This window comes from Armigeres subalbatus, unplaced genomic scaffold, assembly GCF_024139115.2.
Source record: "Armigeres subalbatus isolate Guangzhou_Male unplaced genomic scaffold, GZ_Asu_2 Contig205, whole genome shotgun sequence".
NCBI classification, from domain to species: Eukaryota; Metazoa; Arthropoda; class Insecta; order Diptera; family Culicidae; genus Armigeres; species Armigeres subalbatus.
This window is the reverse complement of record NW_026942891.1, coordinates 158,154-184,137: the sequence shown is the minus strand read 5'-3', so window position 1 is coordinate 184,137 and position 25,984 is coordinate 158,154. Positions and strand designations below refer to the sequence as shown.

Below are 25,984 nucleotides of genomic sequence, written 5' to 3'. Positions count from 1 at the left end.
AAAGACAAATACTTGGAGGACATATTTGGGATGAATCCGCGGCTGAGGAGTCTAGGGAATTCTTGGATGACCAGGAAAGGAACGGCTGCTTAAGGCATATATAGAGGATCATATAGAGCATGAACCATTTTAAAAAAGTGGTAACAGCCCTTCGGTTACGCGGGTAGACCTCAAGACCTATATTGCAGGGAATTCTTGTATGGCCTGGAACGGGATTTGGTTTAATATATCAAATAGGGCATAAACCATTTTTTACAAGAGAAAACAGCTCTTTCGCTACGCTTGTAGACCTTAGGTCCTTGGTTACGCGTGTAAACTCCAGGAAATTCTTGGATGCCCTGGAATGGAACAATTGTTGAAGGCAAATGATGAATATATTAAGCATATACTTTGTTCTTTGGATTTCTAAAAGTGCCTTTTTATAGGCTTACTTTTTGATGTCAATATTGTTTCAAATTCTTTTTACGTCACGTGCCGTAAAAAGGAGGCCGTAAAACGAAGTGACGTATAAAAAACTGCCGTAAAAAGAGGGTTGAGTGTATCACTAGTGTCCAATCTACGAATTACACCGTAACAATGCTAATGCTAATAATGCTAAATTTTAATCTACCAAGCATAACGTGGAGACCTTCACCCAACGGCTATCTTTATTCGGACACCGATCATTCTTCTTTACACACCGGAACGGTAAAGCTACTCGACAGTTATAGTTCAGCAGCATTTATTCAAGTTGATTCCATCGCCAACGAAAATTATCGTCGTCTGGACTTCTGCTTCATTAGTGATCATCTAGGATAGAATGTGCCAATTAGTCATTAAAAATCACATCGATTTTCTGTCAAAATAGTACCGGTTGCTGATTACATTTTGTGCCGTGTTGCTGGGTAATTAAACGGAAGTTTAAAACAAAATTCAAAAGTTTGTTTTTTGATTTTTTGTCTATAACATTAATTTTTGCTAGACACTAGATTTGAAGCATTTTTAACCAACTTTTTATCCTTTTCACTGTAAAACTCATCTAATTCCATGTAAAAACTTTTACTGAAAACATATTTTTTTTAGATATATTATTCGGCGGATTTTGCATAAAACATATTATATTGTGAATATTGCAGCGCAAAGTTTTTCTAACATCTTGGCGTATATCATTGATCAACACGTTCCAAGAAAAATCTGTCGTAAGATAGTTAATCCTCCTTGGTACTCTAGCTCGCTGCGACGATTGAACACTACTAAAATAGCTATTTTGCGGTAGTTTTCCAAGCATCGTTCACTCTCACTTCGCAACCATTATGTTAAACTCAATTACAAGTAGAAACGAACCAGTAAGGAGTGTTACTCTCGATATCAGCTCAATATTCAACGCCACCTCAAGTCGCTTCCTAAACGCTTCTGGCAATATGTCGACGAGCAACGCAAGGAATCTGGATTACCTTCTTCCACGACGCTCAATGACAACACCTAGGACATCTGACTCTTGGCTCCATCGACATTGATGCAACGATGGTTATCAGCGCTTCTTCTCGGCTAAAATGTAGCCTTTCTCCGGGACCCGAAGGATTTCCCTCGGTTCTTCTGAAAAGACACTTGGACGTTTTGATGACCGCAAAACTTCTTCTCTTTCAATCATCTATCAACAGTGGTATTTTTCCTGCTTGCTGGAAAACTGCGAACATATTTCCGGCTCACAAGAAGGGCAACAAACGTGATATTAATAACTAGCGTGAGATCACTTCGCTAAATGCTGTGTCCAAATTATTCGAGCTGATTATTTTGGAACCACTAGAGGCCCATTGCAAACTGTTTCTCATACAACCAACATGGCTTCACGTATGGGCGATAAACAGCTACCAACTTGCTCTGTCTGACTTCTAATATAACCAATAGTATGGTACAACGTGCGCAGACTGATGTGATTTACACGAACCTGGTCGCTGCATCCGATAAAATTAATCAAGACATTGTGATTGCAAAAATGAACAAATCCGATTCACTTCAGTTATCGTTTACTGGATGTAGATATTACTCGCGTGGACCATATCAAGGATTTGGGAGTGATCTTGGATTGCCAACTTACATTTAAACAGCATGTATCGTCTAAATCTTCGTCTGCTTCTTCTTATTGGCATTACATGCCACCTCGCTGCTTAGCGTTCATCCAGCAATTCAACAGTTATAAACCACAAGGATTCTAAGCCAAGTTACCATTTTTACATTCGTATATCATGAGGCTAACACGATGATACTTTTATGCCCAGGGAAGTCGAGACAATTTCTAAACCGAAAATTGTCTAGACCGGCACCGGGAATCGAACCCAGCCACCCTCAGCATGGTCTTGCTTTATAGCCGCGCATCCGCGCTTTATAGCCGACATTTCATTTAATTTTTATTTCTATTTAGAGCGGCTTTAACGTTCCGAAACTAACATGGTCCTGGATCACTCACGCAGTTTCGCAGCGACAAGCGTATTTTTTCGAAGGCGTTGTATTTACGGTGCGAATTCCGGAATGTTAAAAGGTAGCTCACAACAGGATACATTTTTTTGGGTCAAAAATCGTTTGTGTAAAACAATAGTTGGAACAAAAATTTGCATTGGTGTTCGTCTGTATAATATTGACATTAAAAAAAGGTAAGAGCGAAAAAAAAAAGCAACTTGGCCCACAACTGGAGACGCTTCCCTACTTCATAAGTGAACACAATTTAAGCCATAAGCCTCAAAGCGTAATACCTACATAATGCAGGTTGCAAACTTTACCATTAGTGGGAATGGAATCGTAAATCGAAAATTTCTAACAACATGGCCACAATTTTGAAAACGTAGTATGTCCAAATAAGAGACTCTCTTTCATTACGCGCCTTTTCGCTAATATTTAGGCTAGTTTTGCATTTGTTGCAATATTTTTAATACAGCACGCTAGATAAAGTTATTTTCTTCAGAGCACTACTAAAAATCCGATGGTAATGTTAGTATGGCTTTGTAATAATCGAAAGTGAAACAAAGAGAGCCTTTCTTTTGTAAATTCAACGTTTTCAAAAGTCAGGCGAGAATTAAGAGTTCTCGCCCACTCTGGTTCGGTTCCTTTTTCGTATTGTACATTCAAAGGCTTTGTGGGGAAAATATGATTTATGAGTCAAAAAGATTCAAAGATTAGTACGACTAAGTATCAATGAATACTTTTTATAAATCCGGAATGGTCCCACCAAAATCGTTATCATGTATACACATTTCAAAGTAGGTAATTCCCAGCGAAGTTCCAGAAAGATCCAACTTCAATCTACAACCGCGCTGCTATCAGCAGGAGCCCTCTAAACAAGTCGTGGTTCAATTAATTCAGACTATGACGCGTTGCCAGGTTAGGCACCAGTCGTCGACCCGAACATGTGCAAAAAAATGTCCCGTTTTTTTTCGAACGAGAGGTTATCAACTCAAGTCAAGGATGCCTTGATGTTGCGATTGATCACCGTCAATGAGCATCCGACGACGTCCTTATTGAGCCTTATCAACACTGCTAGAACTGAGGAATCGAATGCCGCCACGCGGTAGGTTAGGCTTATCTGGAGCGGCATGAACGTGTCGATTGATTCCCCGTTGTGAAGTGGCGACGATTTTTTTTTTCAGAAAGATTCAGAATATTGAGAGCAGCTTATCTCTGCACTGCAAAGAAATCAACAAGGTCAAAGGTGATGAAATTTCAACAATGTTGAATCATCTGGTCTTCTGCTTCTTATTGGCATTACATCCCCACACTGGGACAGAGCCCCCTCGCAGCTAAGCACTTCCACAGTTATTAACTGCGAGGTTTCTAAGCCAGGTTACCATTTTTGCATTCGTATATCATGAGGCTAGCACGATGATACTTTTATGCCCAGGGAAGTCGAGACAATTTCCAATCCGAAAATTGTCTAGATCGGCACCGGGAATCGAACCCAGCCACTCTCAGCATGGTCTTGCTTTGTAGCCGCGCGTCTTACCGCACGGCTAAGGAGGGCCCAATCATCTGGTATTTATCTCTATTCATTCATGTTCTCAATAAGTCCAATAGAATATCGAGTATTGTACACAATTCCATTAAACCTTCTCTCCCGATGAAAAAAAATCTGCTGATATAAAATTATGCAAAGGCATCGTATCCGTATGTGATGTTTTTAGCATGTGCTCTGCATTTTTCACTTTATTGTTTATTACATGTCCTATGGGACTTATGTACCAATTACGTGAAGACTTGAGGTGCGATGAAGAATGTGGGTGGAGGGTGGTAGGTGGCTTTGTCATGTCGAACAATAAATTTGTAAAAAAAAGCGCCCTGAACGGCCGCCGCTGTCTTTGGAAAATGAAAAATGGATTTTTTTGCAATAAAATACTGAAATATCAATCGTTTGCTGATCTGCGACGCGACAGGAATGGATACTTTATCGAGAATACATGTTGGTACCCTACTGCTTAGCACGTTGTACATACAGCCCGTGCTAGCACGATCGCAGCCACTTTTTATTCTGGATAAAGGTACCATTATCTAGTTCTGAATCAGCTCATAACGTACCAATTAGCACCTAGTAGCGAATTCGCATCAACCATCAACAGCGCGCACGTTGACTCTGTCACGAAAGTCAGAAATCGATTCACATTCGCAGACAACGTCAAGCGAGCATTCATTATGCACCTACACGATTCAAGGCCATGATAGACATACATTCATATAGGTACGCTCATTGAAGGGTAATAGCTCGCTGCAAGTACCATTTTGGGATTCCCCATTCTGAGGGAGGAGTCCTGCAACAATGTAAACCAATTTTGTTTGATAGTTTTGATTTTCAAGTAATGTAATGATGCAGTTGTCGTAAAAAAAAAAGATGCATACCGTGCTGTGCCCTTATTCCGTTCACCTAAGACAATGCGCTATGTCTAAAAGCTCTAAAAAATTGCCGTTTAGTATTTTGAAGTTGCAATTTCGCTACATAGTGTCATTTGCTATATACAATTGAAAATAAAATATGTTGGGATGCATTCATAGACTTAGGCTCCTCTAGTGAAAAAAACATTGACAATTTATGTGGTCCTAATTCCAATCATCTGAAATGGCATTGTTCCTAATTCCGTTCATTCGTGTTCCTAATTCCAATCACCCGAAAAACATTTGATTTCTTAAGAATGCTAATACCAGGCATCATTTTTCTCACAAATCCATCTTTTTATTTATTATAATATTGCAAATAAAAAGCTTAAAATGTAATTTCCTTCCAAATTTAAAATCCAATGAATGATATTTCCTTAGTATAGCCAAGTTGACTGTTTTTCGTTTGTTTCACTTACCATTCGAGATATATTCAACATAAACATTGATGCTAGCTGCCCAGTTGCATCAGGTACTACAGAGAAGGCCAGATACGATTTCTTATCGGAGTTTTACACCTTATCCTCAACGTAATTTTGACTAAAGCCTGGATACTAGGCCTTTAATTCTGACCTAACCTGAACCTTCCAAAACAATGTCTCTGTTTGTTTGGAATTGTTCGTACCACTGTTTCGTTGAAATTGAATATTCTTTAAAGTTCCGGTTCTTTATAGTACCGGATAACCCTACTTCTACGAAGTATTCACGAATTTCGGTAAAACATAACCTTATTTGCAGCTCAGAGAGGGCAATGTTTTTTTAATAGAAATTCGCCAAGAAATTTCCGGATAAAGCTTTTAAACAAGAACGCCACAATTATGGATTGTGCTGTTCAAAACTGTCCATATTCTCCAGAAACCCTTTCTTAACATTGTCCATTATAAATTATCATTAAATCATTAACTGAAAAAACTGTATTTTCCCGGCACGAGTTGAAAAAGGTCCCATAACCTGTCGTTAACAGAATTTCTTTCGGTCTGCCTGCTTGCGGGATAGAATTTCAAATGTTCACCATTCACCACTCATATGGCTTCATGTACGATGTACCTTTTCTTGCTCATAGATTCTATTCTTAACCACAAAACTTTCGGAATCCATCCTCCAAACCCAATGAACGGAATAAGGAACGAGTAGATTTAGATGTACCCTTATTCCGGTCAAGGTATTTTTCACTTTTTAGAATTTTCTATCGGAAAAATACAGGCAACAATTTGGTAATCCGCTATAATGTTACCTGTTTTGTCTTGTTATGCTGCTGTGTTTGAAATCCAGGACAAATTTTCACTTAAAAATGCTTAAATATTATGACAGACGTTCTTAGCAAGTGGGTTAATAAAAACAGTCAAAATGGCGCTCGTAGTGACGACCAACAAATTTTGTTTAAATTCTCACTATTATTCGCTAAAAATGACGCTGGTTTTCATTTCATTTCATGCATACATAACCATAGAAAAGTATATATATATATAAGGGCACAGCACGGTACATAGATACGCGGATAACGGAGTATAGCGTCTTGCCTCAATCAAAACATAAAATAATGAACCTAGTAAGAGTTCTCTCTAGACTATTTTTTTATAAGTTGAGAAAACTATTAAAAAAAATCTGCAAAATAAAATGCTTAACTTATACAGTCTCTATATTCTTGCGGTGTTTCAAGCATCCCTATACAAACGAATAATGAATGCTAATTACAACAATTTCAAATAAAAAAAACGATTCGTTTTTCCTTGTCCTATATTATATAAATTTTACGTCATCATTACATTTAATATTACTAACGTATCTAAATATAGAGGTGCTACGAATAATGAACCTTATAAAAATATCAAACAAAATATCATGATTCGTTGTCTGTGGGTTGAAAGAAAAATGCACAAATACACCTAGATGAAATTACCTGACATGAATCTTTCATAAACAATTCATATCGTAACCATCGGATGCCAATTAGAGATGATCATATTTCCAAAACGACTCAATCAGAAGCTATTATTTCTTGATACTACATTAACATCCCATGTAGCATTCACTTATTATATCAGCTTTAGAGTACGCTAATCAAATCAGTTGATAGTACCTTATCAATACATGATTGTGTAATATTTGAACTCCAATCAACTCTCACGTCTAAGTCACTACCCGGCTAAATTCTGATAAGCTTACTGAATGGAGCCGAGCCAAGCCGAGTACGCGGGCCTAGCAACGCAACAATCAGCTGAAGACACACTGTTGCAAATTGTTAGCCAGAAGAAAATCCATAGGTCAACGAAACGTTATCTAATACCCAGAATATTGCACTGCTGGTAGCCACAACAGAGCGGCGATTCTGGTTCGGCTGGCCGGTTATTTTCAGATAATAACAAGTGTCTTTGGGTCGTCATCCCTTGCTTGTTCGTCATCATTTTGAAAATTTGCTTCACTTTCGATTCCTGGTGTTTATGTTTAGGTAGCTATACAGAAAAATGCTTGCTAAAATGTTTATTTTTAGTTCGGAACGGAAAGTTTCCCCCCGATCAAGGCGAATTAGAATGCCTGCTCAGACGAGAACAACAGCTGATTTGCTTTGCGACGACAGCGACGGGACTTGTTCATGATAAATACAACACTCGCATGCTCGTTAAATTTGCGTTAGCTTCTGGTCGACGAGAGGAGTTTCTGTTAGGTTCAAATACTTTGTCTGATGGGTGTTATTGTTGATGTAGGTAATCTAAACAACTTTCAATCGAATAAGCAGAAACGTAGCACACAGAATCGTACGAGAAAGAGATATTAATCATTCCTATGAACGTTTTGTTTTCACTTACTAATCTTTTACGATGGCAGGTTAGTATTGTGTAAGCAAAAGTTGGCTTTTTGCTGCTAATAACTAGTAAAAACTCGCGTAAGAGCCTGAATCATGAGTTTGAATAATCAGATGAAATGCACTACCAGTCATTTTGATATCATCGCAGAAACTGCATTCGACGGAAAATTCGGTGGTGCCTTTGGGTATTGATTACACCCTGTTACACCGATTACCCAGACATGGTACGATGATTTAGTGCGAGTTTGTTTTAATTGCCATTAGCTCATCTCAGAATAATTTCGATAAGTGATGTATGCGTATGGTGGGTCTCCAGTGGCCTTGCAATCAAAGGCGTAGGATTGCCGATCCGGAGATGACGAGTTCGATTCTCGTCCGGTCTAGGATGTTTTCGAGTTGGAAACTTTCTCGACACCCTGGGCATAGTATATCCAATATCCATTGTACTTGCCACACAAGATACCTACTCATGCTATGGCGGGCATAGAACAGCTTTCAATTGATAACTGAGGAAATGCTAATAGAATGCTGAGTTGAAAAGCAGGCCAAGTTCCGGTTGGAATGTAGAGCCATTGAAGAAAAAAAGAAGAAGAAAATGTATGGTGAATGTGTAGCTCTATATTTTGCTTTTCTCGTACAACGAAGTTGTACTGAAAGGCTATCATTTCCTTCCAAAAACAACATTTTATAGAAGCCTCGGAGTCTCTTAGTGTAGTGTTTCCCAACCGGTGGTCCGCCACCCCCTAGGGGGGCGCGCGACCGTACCAACGGAGCCGTGAGACCTTTGCAAAGAATTCACCCTATTTGAGGTTTTCATGGTATAATTATATAATATATTTTGTACAAATATCTATTTATTAGGTTTATTCACAATCAGGAGATTTGAAAGAAGAGTTTCTTTTCTGTAGTGATTCGAAAACTACTACCAAAAGCTACGAAATCCTTGCTGCAATAAATTCGTTTTTTGAATCTGATGGCAAGCAGTGGGAAAAAAGTTGGGGGAGTTTGTTCTAATGGTGCACCATGCTTGGATCAAAATTAGGATTTCAGAGAAGAGAAAATAACATGCTCGACATCACTTGTCATAAGACGAGTTTGACCATTATACCTACGCATAGTATAAATAGTGTAATCTGCGATTATTTTCTTCAAGTCGAGTCAAGTACGAGACACTGACGAGACGGCCTTACTGTTGAGGTCGAAATACGTATCTGTCAAGATACAATTAAGTGGTGGAATTCAATGGGATTGTACAAACTCGTCTTATGACAAGTGATGCTCGACATGCCAAAGGCGTTCATTGCAAGATTCACCGATATGTCCTTACTTGTAAGACACTCAACAATTACAAAAACAGAGCTGGATACTGTTAATTATGAATGAAATCTGTAGCTCTAAGCACATGTTTGAACAAAAAACTCTACAAATAAATGAATGCAGATCGCGAGGTACTTCTTTTCTACACTGCCGTTTTGTTAGTTATCAAAAGGCAATATTCTTAACGTTTTTGAATTGAGGGATGAAATCTATTTTCTTGGAAAGCTTGGATAGACATTTTTTGCTTGTCAATCTCAATGAATTCTTCTTCAGAAACGTCTTGCTCATTTTTCAGACATCAGCCAAACTCGCTGAACTTGAAGTTACAGGGCAAGGAAACCAATCTGATTCAGTTCAGAGAAATTATGCAAGCAAAGGTTTAAATTTGTTGGTTTGGTTTGGTTGGTTGGTTGGTTTGGTTGGTTTGTTTACAATGACCGTGGCTAGCTTTGCCGATGAAATCCAAAATGAATATTTTAATTTGTAATATTTGGCGGAATGGTTTATTCAGTGAAAAAAATTAGTCAGTTTTGATGAAAACCAAAGCGAGAAACAGATTGAATTATTGATTATTATTAATTGATTATGATTCGAGATCGGCTTTATCAGACATGCAAAACTCGTATGCTGGAGCTGGAATCACAAATGCAAGTACAACAATCACACTGAATTACTACTGAAGAATGTCGTATTAGATATTGAAATAAAATGACTTTAAAAAATGTAGGTTTGTACTTGATTTCAGCATGTCATATCCAGGGGGCCGTGGGCCACTTAACTTATCGTAAAAGGGGTCGCGGATGGGAACCACTGATACCTATCGACTCAGCTTGACGAGCTGAGCAAATATCTGTCACGTGCACGTGTGTATGCGTGTGTGTGAGTGTGTGCACAAAACCTAAGTTTTCTAGCAGACATTAAACAACGTTTTTGATTTGAAGATTGTGGATGCAGTGAAAGCCATCAGCAGCCAGTAGATACGGAAAAGTTTCTTTATCCATTTGGAAAAAAACAGAAAAATGGCTGGTCTGCCGTAATCTGAAAAAGTGACGTATACACCATTTTCCTAAAATGGTGTTAACGAATACTACTCATCGCGCTCTTTAATAGAAAAATGGAAAACATGCCTGTTGTAAAATGGCTGTTACGTCACTTTTCCAGATTACGGCAGTGGTGTAGTTCAGGACTGCTTCTCTATCGGAAGTACCGTGGCCTGTACAACGTGCTACAATCGGAACATCGAAGGCGAAGTGTTGGCCTTCGATCAACAGACTAAAATGTTGATCCTGAAATGTTCATCTGCCAGCAACACTTCAAAGTTGAACGATGTGTACATTCTCAATATGGCGCTCTGTAGCGATGTCCAGGTCAAAAAGGAAGTAAACTCTATACCTGATCCACCACAGTCATTGAATCTTCAATGCCTAAGCACACGAGTACGGAATCAAATAGAGCAGAAGAAGCGGCAAGTTTCGGCGCTGGATGCCGGAGTCAGTCAGGAGGGTCAGAATCAATTCCTGGCCATAGCACGAACTATCAACCAGGTATCGTGGCAAGGACCTAACATAGTTGTGTTTCAAGACGTTACCATTACACCTCTCTACCACCTACAAAGTAGATAATGTAAACGGATCACCCAAATCACGGCAGTTGACCTACGTGAAAAAAATAGTTGAAAAGCACGTTAACGATCAGGCCTCGGCGACTTCAAATATACCTTCGGCAACGGTGTCTGCCAAATAGTGATGCAATGGGATTTTTTGTTTGAAGATGAAGAGAATAGAATCATTAGCCTAGAATTTCTGGTTCACTATAAAAAGGTCAATCGAACAATTGCAAAAACCAACACATCAAAACAAGTTATTTGGTGACCATCCGCTAAAACTCTAAACACAGCAATAGAAATCGGACATCATACTTCTCATCAGTATCAATGACAGCCAATAAATTTACACTGCACCACTCGCATATCAGTCTCATAATTTTTTTTTCCAGGTGCCCATTTGCTAGAATGGACCATGTGACGATGTGCCAGGAAGCCATTTCTTAGAATAGAGCATTTGGCAGAACGTATTTCGCCAAAATATACCATTCTCCAGAAATAGTAAAACTGGAAATTCCGATTATTATTGGTGGCTAAAGAATTATATAGAGAAGGTAATTTAGTAAAACGGGGATTTGGCAAATTTAACTAATGAAGGGGTTTTCGGTATAATTAGTTTCCATAAAATGGGATTATTTAACATATTAGACAATTTTCAGAAAGATGGAAACAATTTATAAAAAAATAAAATTAACGTTTGTATAATACCCAACAAACTGTTAACGAATGGATATCACATGTCTTCGCCTCATTCCAGACGCAGACTTCATTTCAAAAACTGAATTTTATCTAGAATTAATTGGATAATATCACATTAAGTCATACTAGACAGCTATTTGCTTTCATTGAAGAAGTTATATCAACAAGTCTAGGCAAAATGTCTACTTCTAAAGAAGATGTCATATCCACAATTGCCATATTCAAACACGAGCAAACACTTTTAAAGCAATTTTAAAGAAGGGATAACATCTACCCTTGCTTTAATCGGAGCAAGCGGCCTTTTTTGTTTTAATGGATCATATCCACCTTTGCTTCATTTCTGGCAAACGCCAATTTTCAAAGAAGGGATCCACCTCATCCACCATTGCCTTAATCCGGACAAGCGCCTATAATCCATTACACTATCGTGGCGTACTGCCCAACTCAAGCTGAAGTCGGCGATTGTTCAGGGGCATCCCTTCGACGGCAAGGTCACATTCACTAGCGACCTGAATGCCAAGCCTCGAGTGTAGAGAAATAGTTGCGGTAATCGAAATGATATTATTAGGATTTTATTAGGTATCTGGCGGCGTCACATGAATCACGAATTGTACCAGGTGTATAAAGGGCTGGATATTATTAAGCTTCTACAACACAGCAGACTACGGTGGGCTGGTCACGTTGTTCGTATGCCGGAAGAACGTCAAGCGGAGATAATATTTAGTAGAGGCCGCGTACACGATGCCTTTTTGTAGTTGAAGAGGACCTGAGGGCGCTCAATGTTCAGGGCGACTGGAAGCGATTGGCCCAGGATCGAGTCCAGTGGAGAAGGATACTCCATTCGGCGTAGGTTCATCGAAGAGCTGTAGCCCATCAAGTATCAAGCATCAAGTAGTATTATTAGGAGCAACGGCCACTACTTACACGATCCTGAGACCAGATTCCCCCACATGACTGAGTCGATCTGGAGCCCATGCTACAATAGTCAAACGTCTATCGGAGCGCAGCAAAGATCACTATACGGTGGAGGCATAGAAGGGACTCCTCGGTTAACCGGCGTCAAAAGTGCTACATTACTATCGAGTGAATTGGCAGCGATTTCTACTGTTTGTTGACTCCAACGTCGACTACAAGGCGCAGCCGGAAACCCCTGAAGAAATCTACCGGCAACTGAGTTGCATCGAAAAGGCGATCTCGGTGCTCACGTGTCAACGGCAAAATTATCAAAGCCACAAAGGTGCACGTCAGCAATAATAATTTCTCCAATAAAATTTGCGCTCTCCCAGACTGTGCTAACCAATTTTGAAAATCAACCAAAACTCTAGAATCCAAGCCTCAGTCCACTTCACCTTTGATTCCATTAGATAACAATAGCCCTTAGATGTTCCGTTCCGTTTATCTGTCTTCAAGCAAGCTTTAAGCGAGAGTAATCCACATCACTGACGTAATCCTTCCTTTCCCAAAAAGTTATCATTTTATCAGATCTTTCTCAGGTTCATGCAAGCTGTTTGAAAATGGCATTCACCGCAGGCTACTTGAGTCTGTTAAGTTAATTTCTGTCGCAGTCAATCAATCGTAAACAAACATCTTTTGCTGGCGAGGATAGGGGATCTAAATGTCAACGAAGGAAAAATACATACGATTTGACAGTTAGGTACCACACATGTTTCGGACAGCAGAACAAAGGGAACCGAAGCGACAATTTTTATCTGGTAACTAAAATATCTTTTGACCCGAGTTACTAACGTTCCCAGATAGATAGAACAAGTTTGTCTTCAAAACCCACACCATGGCCTTACTAGATGCCGAAAAGGGATTCGACAATCGACAACGTTTGACATGAAAGCTTGGTGTACAAACTAACATGGCTACAATTTTCCCAACTATCTGATAAATCGTCCACAACTATCTGTCGGCAAGAACATTCCGGGTCTTAATCAGCAGAGCGAAATACTAAGCACGGGCCTCCCTCGGGCCCCTACTGTTTAACTTGTTCACCTCTGACATGCCAGAACATGCCTACAAAGGTATGTACAAGGATCAGAGCTCTAGTAAGCCTGCTGAAAAAAGCCTGATGTCTACATGCAAATAATCGTCCCGCGGATGAGATAAAGGGCCCCAGGACAAAATACTCAAGGTACAGCAACCGTTCGCTAACTGGGCTAAAACACCAGCCCAGTTAACGAACGCCGCTCTTTAACTGGGCTGACGAGGGAATTCGCGATGCATTGTTGTGATCGTGTTTTACATGAAGCAGAATATACCATTCAGAATCCCCTCGTCACCGAGTCTTTGTTGTTGTTTTTTGATGGATAACTGCTTTTTAACAGGGCTTTGGCCCAGTTAGCGAACGCCCAGTTAAAAAACAGTCCAGTTAAAAGGCGCCCAGTTAGCGAACTGTTGCTGTAACCAAAAAATATGTTACAACGGAAGATAATGAAATACAATGAATTTAACAATAATAAATCTGTAGGACAAGCTAATTCTTCCGAAAGCTCTTTACTGACATCATGTAAAGTGGATATTAAAAAGGACAGAGCGGAAAGCTTTACGTATAGAGAAAAAAAACTTACCTAAGCACATAAGCATCGATTTGCTCGTTTCTGGTGAAACTGATGATCTCGCATCGCACTGTCTTCAGCATTACATCCCACATGGCTCTGAAAAAGGAAAACAAAAGTTGCTAAGTAAAAATACTCATATTTAAAAATGGTTGAATGAATGAAAAGTGGTGTCTCTCTCATTACATTATTTAAATTTGTTACATGTCGATTGTATATCTTAATGTTGCATAAAATAGTTGTAACGTGGGGTCTGTAATTCTGGCGTCCGTCTAAATAACCCACAATGATAGGAATGATGATTTGATATTACGGCACACAAACAACATAAAGCAATTAACAAAATAAAATAATGCACGTTCTCTCTTGGTTCCTTGCTTGAAAAACTTGAAAAAAAAAACGCGTCAATCCTAAAATCCGCCTAAAATAGTCGCATAAAAAACAATCGGCGTAAATACAACCTCGTAAAAATCTACCCAAATGTTTTGACAAACGTAGTATAGTTTAGAACTTAGTATAGTATATTGTAGAACGAATTAATAAATGATTCAAACTACTCTTGAATTGCACTACGATCGAAATTAATAAAGAACTTAACACTAAAACGCCGGCTAAGTCCTTACAATAATATCAAATTGGATTGAATTGAATATACGAATTGTAATTTAGCTTAGAAACCTTGTTAGTTAACAAATGTGAATGGTTGCTATAATGGGTACTAAGCAGTATGGCAGTAATATCCCACTTGCCAGTACAGATAATGCAGTTATTTATATTACATCAGCGTTGTTTTGAAATGAATTCTCCCACTGTTCGCGAACCATATGCAAACCCTCGGCTGTAGTCGTGCTATCGTACCCATACGAACTACAACACTTACAATCCTATACAGCTGCAGCCGGCTTGCGCTTATCGCGGAGAAACACGTGCGTCGCGAAGCGGACAGCTCATTCCGGCAAATTGCGAAACCTGATGCTACACCGTCCTCATATTCTGTTGAACGAACTTGTTCAACAATTATGACTAAACGATAATATGATTTATTCGTAATTTAATCATCCATTACGTATGATAGTGGTGGCCACACGTATGTTACGTATTCCATGCAACCAGATACCTAGCAATATCTGCTAAGTCGCAAGTATTATCAGCTTGAGTGTCACCTCAGGAATTTAAAATTAAATTCAACTTAGCGAATTAAATCAATTATCGTATCGTTGTGAATCGATGGTATCGATATTGTTCCATTCTCCAAATTGCAAAAAGTGCTTTGTGCAGCTTGGTGAATAATGCAGAAGGGTATGTATAAACAACTGTAGCTTACATGCAAGCAGGGCAAATGTTGCTATGAACAGCAACCAACCAACATCAGCGTTCAAATTATTTGACTCATGTCTTGGTGAAGCAGCCGTTTTCCACTTTCAGCGAAAAGATAAGCATTGACGGTGTTTAAAAATGCCTGGTATGGAATATTCGAGAATTTTGTTTTCGTTTACCATTCGTTGTGTGTTACCAGGAGTTATTGTTGCATCGAGCACATGTAGCTTGAGATGCGTTTTACTTACTTTTGTTAGTTTGACTCTAAATATATGACATCGGTTTGATTGTTCGCTCAGTGACGCAACTTTAGCTTGTTTGGAATTGCTTCTTCTTGCTCGCATATTGTAACAAAAAGCAGACAGCTACTTCAGTTTACCGCAGAATTATAATGTTTGTACAGAATGAGAATGTGCAATTTACTATTATTTATTGTCTAGGAATAGGTTTGAACGACAAATAATGTAAGAATCAAACAATTTATTTTTAAAAAGTAATGATGCTGTGTAGTTATTATTTTTAGTACTGCGAACTTTTTTGTCGTTATTATCGAGACTTACAGTCCTAGGCTGGCTCATCTCTTCGCGCTGTGGACCTAATTTCAAAATCGGTGTTATAACCCTTCAACAAATATTTGCAGATCAAAAGACTTTACTTATGACTATAAAGTATTTAATTACGAAAACTGTCATTTGCCAACCAACATGTTTATTTCATTTCAAAAGAAAGAAATGAATCACCGTCTTAGAAAAATATGCCTCCAGAAAAAAGTTACTTTGATATTTTTGAAAATTTGTATGTCGAACTGTGTGGCCGGTGAATGCTTTGATAGCACGTGCTAAATATGTGTACTGCGGATAAATTTTACACCTTCATAAGTGCCTTGGGAAATTATTACCGAAAATTGTCATTTTGTTGCAAGGTACAATAATAAGAGGCGTGTCGCTACTGTCGTGAATTCATATACCGAGCTAGTCTGATCAGTAATTATCAACCATGTCCACATCGAACTATTTAACGCAAATTGATCACGCAAACTAAGTAATATATGGATTTGAGTCATATTATCTTATTGAATTTTTGTCATTATTCAACTTCATTGGAGTTGCTCCGCACATGTACGTTGCTCGTGAAAAACGCGTACGATATATTGCCTGTATATAGTGTATATTCATGATCACGATAGCACGGCAACGGGAGAAAGTTGCTCTCCTTTCGTATATAATGAAGTAAAAAAGATAAAACCGAAGATGGAATCAGACAATATATTCATTCTACCAGAAAGAGTTTTAATCGTTATAATAATAATCTTCTTCTATATACATACATAAAAATGAATTTCTGTTTTTCTGAACCTTATAGACTCGGAAACTGCTGAAGCGATCGGCATGAGAATTTGTATGCAGAGATTTTTGGGTCCGGGGAAGGTTCTAAAGATGGTTCGAGACCTCTCCCCGCTTTTGAAAGGGCCCTCTCATACAAATGAAATTGAAATTTCTGCATAACTCGAGAACTAATCAGAGAGTAAATCAATTTTAGGCGAAACGAAGTTCATCGGGTCTGAAGAAAATAAATTCAGTACGTGCTCGAAAAAATATACAAAGAGCTTACAGTTGATCGAATGACTTACTAAACACTCGAATATTTCGAAATCCTGCTTTTATCATCTACTCAACTCCCTATTGAATTGTTTGAGTTAAATAAATTAATGTTTATTCTTGCCTGTTTGTGAAGGTACATTTAATACGCAATCCCTGCTTCCGCACCTTTACCCACCTACTAGCATTATTATGTAAGATCGCCAGCAAACAGATTATGCAAACAAGAATGGGAACGTCTTCCGACTGACCAACCGCCCAAGTATCAGCGGCGACCTGCAAGGTAGAACAATGCAGGCTGCTAAACTCTTATCTTGAAATACCGGCTTCGTTGGATGGCAATGAAAGTTAAACAGCCACGACGCTACACGACCTGTTTGGTGGGGGTACAGCAGAGCGATGGCTGTGAGAAAAAAGCTCTCCCGACCGGTCACAAACACGAGACCGAACCGATATCGTGCGAATATGTACCACCAGCAGCCAGCAATCCAGCACATGGCTGTGCACGATTTGTAGCCCTATTCATCACACGGATGCATAGTTGGATATGGTCATACAGGTTCCAGCACATCTTATACTATTGTATAGTTAGTCCTATGTATAATAAATTTACAATAGTATGGCGGTTAGAAAAACGAAATTCGGAATTGTTATCTCTAGAGTCCATTCGAGTACACTTCGTTAAGGTGGATTTTGTAATTGGATAAAAAATAAAACGTTCGATAATGAATTATTGGCAGTGGCTGATTTTCTACCCGCCGCTGTCACATCCAGGCGCTATAGTATATGCGCAAAATAGTCAACATGAGTTAACCACCAGAAATTTGTATGGCGAAAGACATCTAACAATTTGGTTTTCTCAAAATTTGAAACTTTTCATGAAAAACTATTTGGTACAGGTTATGTAGGAAGGTGTCCTGTACTGCGCCTACCAAATATTTTTTCGATGAAGGTGCTTAAGGACGTAGTTGGAAGAGTACCACGATGGCAGTCAATATGGCACTGGACCTTCTACGGGTCAACCCCACACCTCCCGCACTCCTCTCCCACCAACATTCGAATGCATCGAACAGCATCGAACAAAAGTTTAATATTCAAATTACTAACCTGTTCACAGCATATTTATTCACTTCCCGTGATAATGAACATGTTTATCCAAAGAGTCCCATGTATTTCGGCTCGAATAATATCATAAATCAGCAGTTTCGTGCCGATTTATTGGCCGTTCGCGATTTGGTGGGTTTATCACTGCACTTCACTTCTTTTCAATGGGCACTGAAAAAATCAAGTTTTTACTCACTTCTCCGCACATGAGCAGCCCGAAATGTTGATGGAATGGAAATTAAACATCACTTTCCGAAATCAGTCACTTGTTCAAACCGAAAACTTAATATATTGCCCGAAAAAAAACGATTAAAAACTGATCGCGGAGCGAATGTAAACAACGGCACCGGCAGCAGCAAACTAATAACTAGGGTGGCTCAAAAATAATTTTGCTCCGCCACGCTCAGTCGATTATGATTTTTTAATTTGGGTATCATCCGATGGTTTGGGCTGATTTGAATAGAGTTTTACCGTGCACTGGTCGTTTCAGGTTTGTTTGACAGTTGATATGACGAGCTTGAATTTAACATTATTCTGATTCTGGCACTCCGTCATTGGGCGATGGCGAGGGGGAGTCCATATGACTGGATGAAATATTCAAGAGCTTTAACTCCATAGACAATCCATATTGGATGGTCGTTCCAATAGTTGGGAATCGATTTTTATCGAGGTTGCGAATCTTTAGCATGATAATTAGACTTCTCAGAAGGCCAATTCAAAAAAATGTGTACCCAGAATTTGTCTGGGTACACCAGGGGCAGATACTCCAAATAAAAGTGTGACATGGGAGGGGGGGCATGTGGTGAGTGGGGTATAAAATGCTATTTTTGCGTTAGGAAATCAATGGATCTTTCCTGCGGTACGGTTTTCGTTCAGTGAAGTCTCTGGAATGTTGATTTCAGTTATGCGGGTTCTCTTTTCGCCAGCGTTTGGAGGGGAGGCACATTAGCCAACGTAATAAAAGGTTCAGTTTCCCACAATAGTTTTCATATAAACTTGAACCGGCTTGCGCTCAACCAGTTTTTGTTCAAATCGGTTTTTGGAGGACCATCGGAGCATGGGACGGAATCGAATGAGCGTGGTGGTGCTGAGTCGTTTTATGAGCCACCCTACTAACATTCTTTGTTTTTTATAAATACGACACCAATACTACTACAGTATATGACAGTTTTTATTGTACCAATACTTTCAAAGCTTTGTTTTGGTACTCAATCCACCTTCACCTTAAGGCTCAAGACTCCATCACAATATTTTGAAAATTGATGACTGTATCGCTTGTTTGTAATAGTGAGGCAATTGGTACGGAAAAGTGCAGCAGCAATAGATAAATTTTGTTTACAACTGGGGTGGGTGGAAAGGGGATGTAAAAATATGCCAGCTGATGCATAATGTTGCCAGACTTGACGAAATGTGTATTCTATATCATAACACATGTTCGCGATGTATCAATTATATGGGTATTTATCGGTTTAAAACATTTATTCACCACTTGGAATGCAACAGAAACTTACATAACATGTTTAAATATTTATTTCTGGTATATTTGTTCAGTCCGACAAACAACAATGACTTTTTTCAATAAATAAATCTGGCAACGGAGAGGAGATGATTATTTTCTTTTGTATGCACACATTTGTTTGCGTGTTGGCTGGCGTATACGTTGTATTGTCCGGATTGAATGAAGTTGCATCGTGTAGATTTTGTTCTCACCATTTCACTTATTGCGCTAGTGAATTTGAGTCTTTCGCATTTTATTGCATTTACAATACGGTCGTCAAATTTGTCTCTCACTTCGATTTTCGGAAAGCAGTTTTTGACAGTTTTTGGACGTGAAGTGAATTAATCGGTAGTCAAGATTGAATAAAAAGGTGAAACTCAGTTAGTGAATATGTTTTAGGAGTGATTAAATCAAGGAAACAGTGGAAAAAGATCAAGTGAAAAATCAAGTGCGTGTGTATGTGTTTGCTCCGAACGTTCGGAGTTAGTATGCGTTCTAAAAAATGCGAATGCCGGCCCAGGAAAAAAGGCAGTTTTCAGCGTTTTTTTAGCAATTCCTCAGTAATTGATAATTTAGATAAGTGAAAAATTAATATGAAAATGTAATGAATATGCTATGATGGAGGAAGGTCGGCAAATGGCCCCAAAATATTGAATTTAGTTCAAAACTTTATTAGTATTAGTGCGGATTCGAATAAAATCATCGTCATTATCGAATTGATTACGGTTTATAGAGCCTTAATGTTGATAAATCGAAGCTTAGATGCCTTTCGCCATACTGATACTGATTTTGAAAGTTAACTCCTAGTGTGCCGCTGTAAGCACGCTCAAAGCAGGCGATTCATTGATAAAAATGTTTGCTTTTTCGAAATTTGGTTTAAGCTAAAAACTAAATCAATAGTAAAAATGTTCGCTTTTTCGAAATTTGCTTAAAGCTGCTTGAATTTAACCTTTTTCTTTCACTAGCATCGCTTTCCACAACCAGATCACTGTCGTCTCGCAGTTTGTGTTCATTGAGAGCATCCCTGAGCACTTCCACAGTTATTACCTGTTTTCAAAACGGACGCCGATGGCAGCACCGATAGCAATCCAAACGTTATCGACCCGGAAACAAGTTTCTTACTATTCTGACAAAACACTAAACGATGCTTCGCCAGCGGATTGCCCAGGCCATACTCCATACAATCAGTATTGTGATATGAGAACAATACAAATTGTATGCCGATGCTGTTGGAATTACTCTCATATATAGTGACGTTTATTTGTTTGAATTAACACTATCTTCGAAAAATGCGTCATCATCGTGAAGGAACGTCAGGATCTGTCTGGGCAATCATGATACCGTTGAGTAAGTCAAAAAAGAATATTTGTTGTTAATGAATTATTGGCAGTGGCTGGTTTTCTACCCGCCGCTGCCACATCCAGGCGGTATAGTATATGCGCAAAATAGCCAGCAAGAGTTAACCGCCAGAAATTTGTATGGCGAAAGACATCTAACGCGGGTTTTCTCAAAATAAGGAACTTTTCATGAAAAACTATTTGGTACCGGTTATGAAGGATGGTGTCCGCTACTACGCCCAAATATTGTTTCGATCAAGGTGCTTAATGTTGAGAAATCGAACCTTAGATGCCTTTAGCCATACTGATTTCAGAAAGTGTGCTAGTGTAAGCACGCTCAAAGCAGGCGATTCATTATCCCGTCTGATGCGAGATGCTTGAAAATTTAACAGTTGACATCTATCCGGGTAATGGGACCAAGGGCCCCATTACCCGGACACCTGTCACTGGCGAACAAAGCTCGTGTACTCTGCATCGAAGCTTAGAACCACTGTTAGGGCGCAATCGTTAATGCGAGCATATGTATATTCGGTTAGTTACTGCCAATAAATTCTTTTACGAGTCCCTTCAATCAAGCAGGTATCTCAAGCATACCTCATCCTTATATTGCTGCATGATTGAGTGTTTGATTTTGATAAAATATCGAAAATAAAAGTGTACATAAAAATTGCCTCCCCATAACAAAAAGGTGGTAGAGATTTAAGGTGAAGGTGGGTTGAGTACCAAAACAAAGCTTTGAAAGTGTTGGTACAATGAAAACTGTCATATACTGTAGCAGTATTGGTGTAGTATTTATAAAAAAGCAGAGAATATTAGTAGGGTGGTTCAAAATCGACCCAGCTCCACCACGCTCAATCGATTCCGTCCTATGCTCCGAGTGTATTCCAAAAGCCAATTTGAACAAAAACGGATTGGGCACAAGCCGGTTCAAGTTTGTATGAAAGCTAGTATGGGAAACTAAACCTTTCATTACACTGACTACAGTGCTTCTCTTCCAAACGCTGGCGAAAAGAGAACCCACATAGCTGAATGAAAACCGTACCTTGGTAAAGATCCATTGATTACGTAACGCAAAAAATAGCATTTTATACCCCGCTCACTCCCATGTCACACTTTTTGTATGAAGTATCTGCTCCTGGTGCGATAGATATCACAGAAAAATTCTGGCTATTTTGTTGAATTACACGTTTCACTGATGCTTTCTGAGAAGCCTAATTATCATGCTAAGGATTGGTAATCTCGAATAAAATCGACTCACAACTATCGGAACGACAATTCAATATGCATTGTCTATGGAGTCAAAGCTCTTGAATATTTCATCCAATCATATGGTCTCCCCCCTCGCCATGGTCCAATGACGAAGCGCCACAATCAGAATAATGTAAAATTAAACCTCGCCATATCAACTGTCATACAAACCTAAAACGACCTGTGCACTGTAAGCCCCTATTCAAACCAGCCCAAACCATCGGAAGACACCCAGAATATGAAACATATTCTGACTGACGACAGAGCGTGGCGGAGCAAAATAATGTTTGAGCCACCCTAAATATTAGTTCAGGGATGCCAGACATACAGACATGTCTGTATTTATACAGACATTTGGTCTTGCATACAGACATCATACAGATTACAGACATTATACAGACTTTTGATTGAAGTTACAGACTTTTACAGACATTCAGTTTTTTGAAAACTTTAGGCTGCCAAGCAGAATCCTGTTGCCCTTTTCAATTAAACCATTTTGGGTTTTCAAACAAAATCGTTATGGGGATTTCGTACGGAATTCTATAAAGTTTCCAAACGATATCATTATGGAATCCCTAGCGGAGCCTTTTAGCACAGACAAGCAGACGTAACACTGATGGAATTTCTACCGTCCATGCTCTGAACATGTTTCACACCTAGAGGCGCACGCATCGTATATCTTTAAATTTGACATCTCACACTAGCGCCGTCTGTTGACATTGTTTTACTAAACAACATTTTGTGCAACATACACACTGTATGGTGGTAAAGTAATTTGGCGATTAATTTTTACGAAAATTTTTCTAGCTGTTACGTCTGTTTGACTATGCTTTTTGGCTTCAGAACGGGATCCCTTTTGGGTTCCAAACACGATTATTTTAGAATTTCAAACGGAAATATTATTTGATTCCTTTCGGAAACCTAACAAGATTCCATTCAGAAATCCAAAATTAATCGATTCTGATCGGAATCTTCTTTAGTTTCTGGACAAGGGATTCCGATTAGAATACTTATGGATTTTTTTTGCCGAAGCCGTAAAAGGAGTTTGTTAGGAAGCGCAAAAGGAATCGTTTAGAAAACCAATAAGAGTTCCTTCCGAACGCCAAAAAGAGCTTCGTTGAGTAAACCAAAATATCTCGATTCGTGAACCAAAAACGAGGTCTTTCTCTGGGTTTCCGAACGAAATCAATGGGAATTCTAGAAGGTATTCTATTATATTTCTGAACGAAATTCTTTTGGGCTTCCAAAACCAATGCTTTATGAATTTCCGAATGGAACATTGCTAGGCTTCTGTACGAAATTATTTTTGACTTTACTTTCAAACGGATTCCTTTAAGACTTTCGAAAGGAATACTTTTGGATTTCCGAGTTGGGCCACCTGGACTTCTGAATAGATTTGTTTTGTTTCAGAACAAGGGATATCCTTTTAGGGATTCCGAAGCTTAAAAAGATTCCATTCGAGAGCGAGAAGGATTTTGTTCAAAAGCACCAAAAGGGTTCCGTTCAGAAGCCCAAAAAAGTTCGAAAGACCAAAGGTTCTCCGTTTGTAACTTTGTAAGCCCAAAAGATGTTCGTTCCGTTCTTCAGGTCATAAACGGATTCATTCCTTCTGTGCCTCTCCTACGAACCGAACTCTTTTGGACTTCCCAACGAATTTTCAGTTAGAAAATTACGTAAGTATTATCAATTTATGCTAATGTAACAACATACATATTGATAAAAACATTATTATCATTATTATCTTTATTAGTGAGGTGCCTGCCTAGGATGTGGTGGGGTTTGACAGTGGGCCCTGTTAAACCTCTATAAAAAGCTGCATGTATCCGCAAGTAGGCTCCGCCAAAGCGACCGTGTGCCGCTCAAAGTGCACAAGCCCAAGTCCTGGTGTTAGGTGGGACGCTAAACAGCCCTGACACGACGGCCCTCCGGCGAGACAGGAGGTTTGCGCAGGCCCAATAAGCCGCCTGGAAAACCAATAATTACGAACAATATAAGAGATAAAAGGCGACGAATAAAGGATCACGATTGGAAGCTTGGAACATGGAACTGCAAGTCGCTAGGTTTCGCAGGTTGCGACAGGATGATCTACGATGAATTACATCCCCGCAACTTCGACGTCGTGGCGCTGCAGGAGATTTGCTGGACAGGACAGAAGGTGTGGAAAAGCGGGCATCGGGCGGCTACCTTCTACCAAAGCTGTGGCACCACCAACGAGCTGGGAACCGGCTTCATAGTGCTGGGAAAGATGCGCCAACGCGTGATTGGGTGGCAGCCAATCAACGCAAGGATGTGCAAGCTGAGGATTAAAGGCCGTTTCTTCAACTATAGCATCATCAACGTGCACTGCCCACACGAAGGGAGACCCGACGACGAGAAAGAAGCGTTCTACGCACAGCTGGAGCAGACATACGATGGATGCCCACTGCGGGACGTCAAAATCGTCATCGGTGACATGAACGCGCAGGTAGGAAGGGAGGAAATGTATAGACCGGTCATCGGACCGGATAGTCTGCACACCGTATCGAATGACAACGGCCAACGATGCATAAACTTCGCAGCCTCCCGCGGAATGGTAGTCCGAAGCACCTTCTTTCCCGCAAAAATATCCACAAGGCCACATGGAGATCACCTAACCAAGAAACGGAAAACCAAATCGACCACGTTCTAATCGACGGTAAATTCTTCTCCGACATCACGAACGTCCGCACTTACCGCAGTGCGAATATTGAATCCGACCACTACCTCGTTGCAGTTTGCCTGCGCTCAAAACTCTCGACGGTGTACAACACGCGTCGAAGTCAGACGCCGCGGCTTAATATTGGGCGGCTACAAGACGGTAGACTAGCCCAAGAATACGCGCAGCAGCTGGAAGTGGCACTCCCAACGGAAGAGCAGCTAGGCGCAGCGTCTCTTGAAGATGGCTGGAGAGATTATCCGCCATTGGTAGCACCGAAACCGCTGCACTTGGCACGGTGCCCCGGATCGGAGAAACGACTGGTATGACGGCGAATGTGAGCAGTTAGTAGAAGAGAAGAATGCAGCATGGGCGAGATTGCTGCAACACCGCACGAGAGCGAATGAGGCACGATATAAACAGGCGCGGAACAGACAAAACTCGATTTTCCGGAGGAAAAAGCGTCAGCAGGAAGATCGAGACCGTGAAGAGACGGAGCAACTGTACCGCACTAATAACACACGAAAGTTCTATGAGAAGTTAAACCGTTCACGTAAGGGCCACGTGCCACAGCCCGATATGTGTAAGGACATAAACGGGAACCTTCTTACGAACGAGCGTGAGGTGATCCAAAGGTGGCAGCAGCACTACGAAGAGCACCTGAATGGCGATGTGGCAGACGAAGATGGCGGTATGGTGATGGACCTAGGGAACGCGCGCAGGACATAATTCTACCGGCCCCGGATCTCCAGGAAATCCAGGAGGAGATTGGTCGGCTGAAGAACAACAAAGCCCCTGGGGTTGACCAATTACCAGGAGAGCTATTTAAACACGGTGGTGAGGCACTGGCTAGAGCGCTGCACTGGGTCATTACCAAGATTTGGGAGGAGGAAGTTTTGCCGCAGGAGTGGATGGAAGGTGTCGTGTGTCCCATCTACAAAAAGGGCGATAAGCTGGATTGTAGCAACTACCGCGCAATCACATTGCTGAACGCCGGCTACAAGGTACTCTCCCAAATTTTATGCCGTCGACTAGCACCAATTGCAAGGGAGTTCGTGGGGCAGTACCAGGCGGGTTTTATGGGCGAACGCTCCACCACGGACCAGGTGTTCGCCATTCGCCAAGTACTGCAGAAGTGCCGCGAATACAACGTGCCCACACATCATCTATTCATCGACTTCAAAGCCGCATATGATACAATCGATCGGGACCAGCTATGGCAGCTAATGCACGAAAACGGATTTCCGGATAAACTGACACGGTTGATCAAAGCGACGATGGATCGGGTGATGTGCGTAGTTCGAGTTTCAGGGCATTCTCGAGTCCCTT

The 25,984-nt window shown here is 40.1% G+C and overlaps 1 protein-coding gene and 1 pseudogene across 2 annotated transcripts in view; one reads left to right on the top strand and one right to left on the bottom strand.

Moving 5' to 3' along the window:
• LOC134203658 (S-adenosylmethionine decarboxylase proenzyme-like) overlaps window positions 1-25,984 on the bottom strand; it is a 63,549-nt gene that overhangs the window by 21,734 nt on the left and 15,831 nt on the right. For both annotated transcript variants that reach the window (XM_062678541.1, XM_062678542.1), the window contains exon 2: window positions 13,892-13,978. In XM_062678541.1, the coding sequence (XP_062534525.1) occupies window positions 13,892-13,978 (87 nt within the window). The remainder of the gene's footprint in view (window positions 1-13,891; window positions 13,979-25,984) is intronic.
• On the top strand, window positions 3,447-10,879 carry LOC134203659 (LSM12 homolog A-like; annotated as a pseudogene).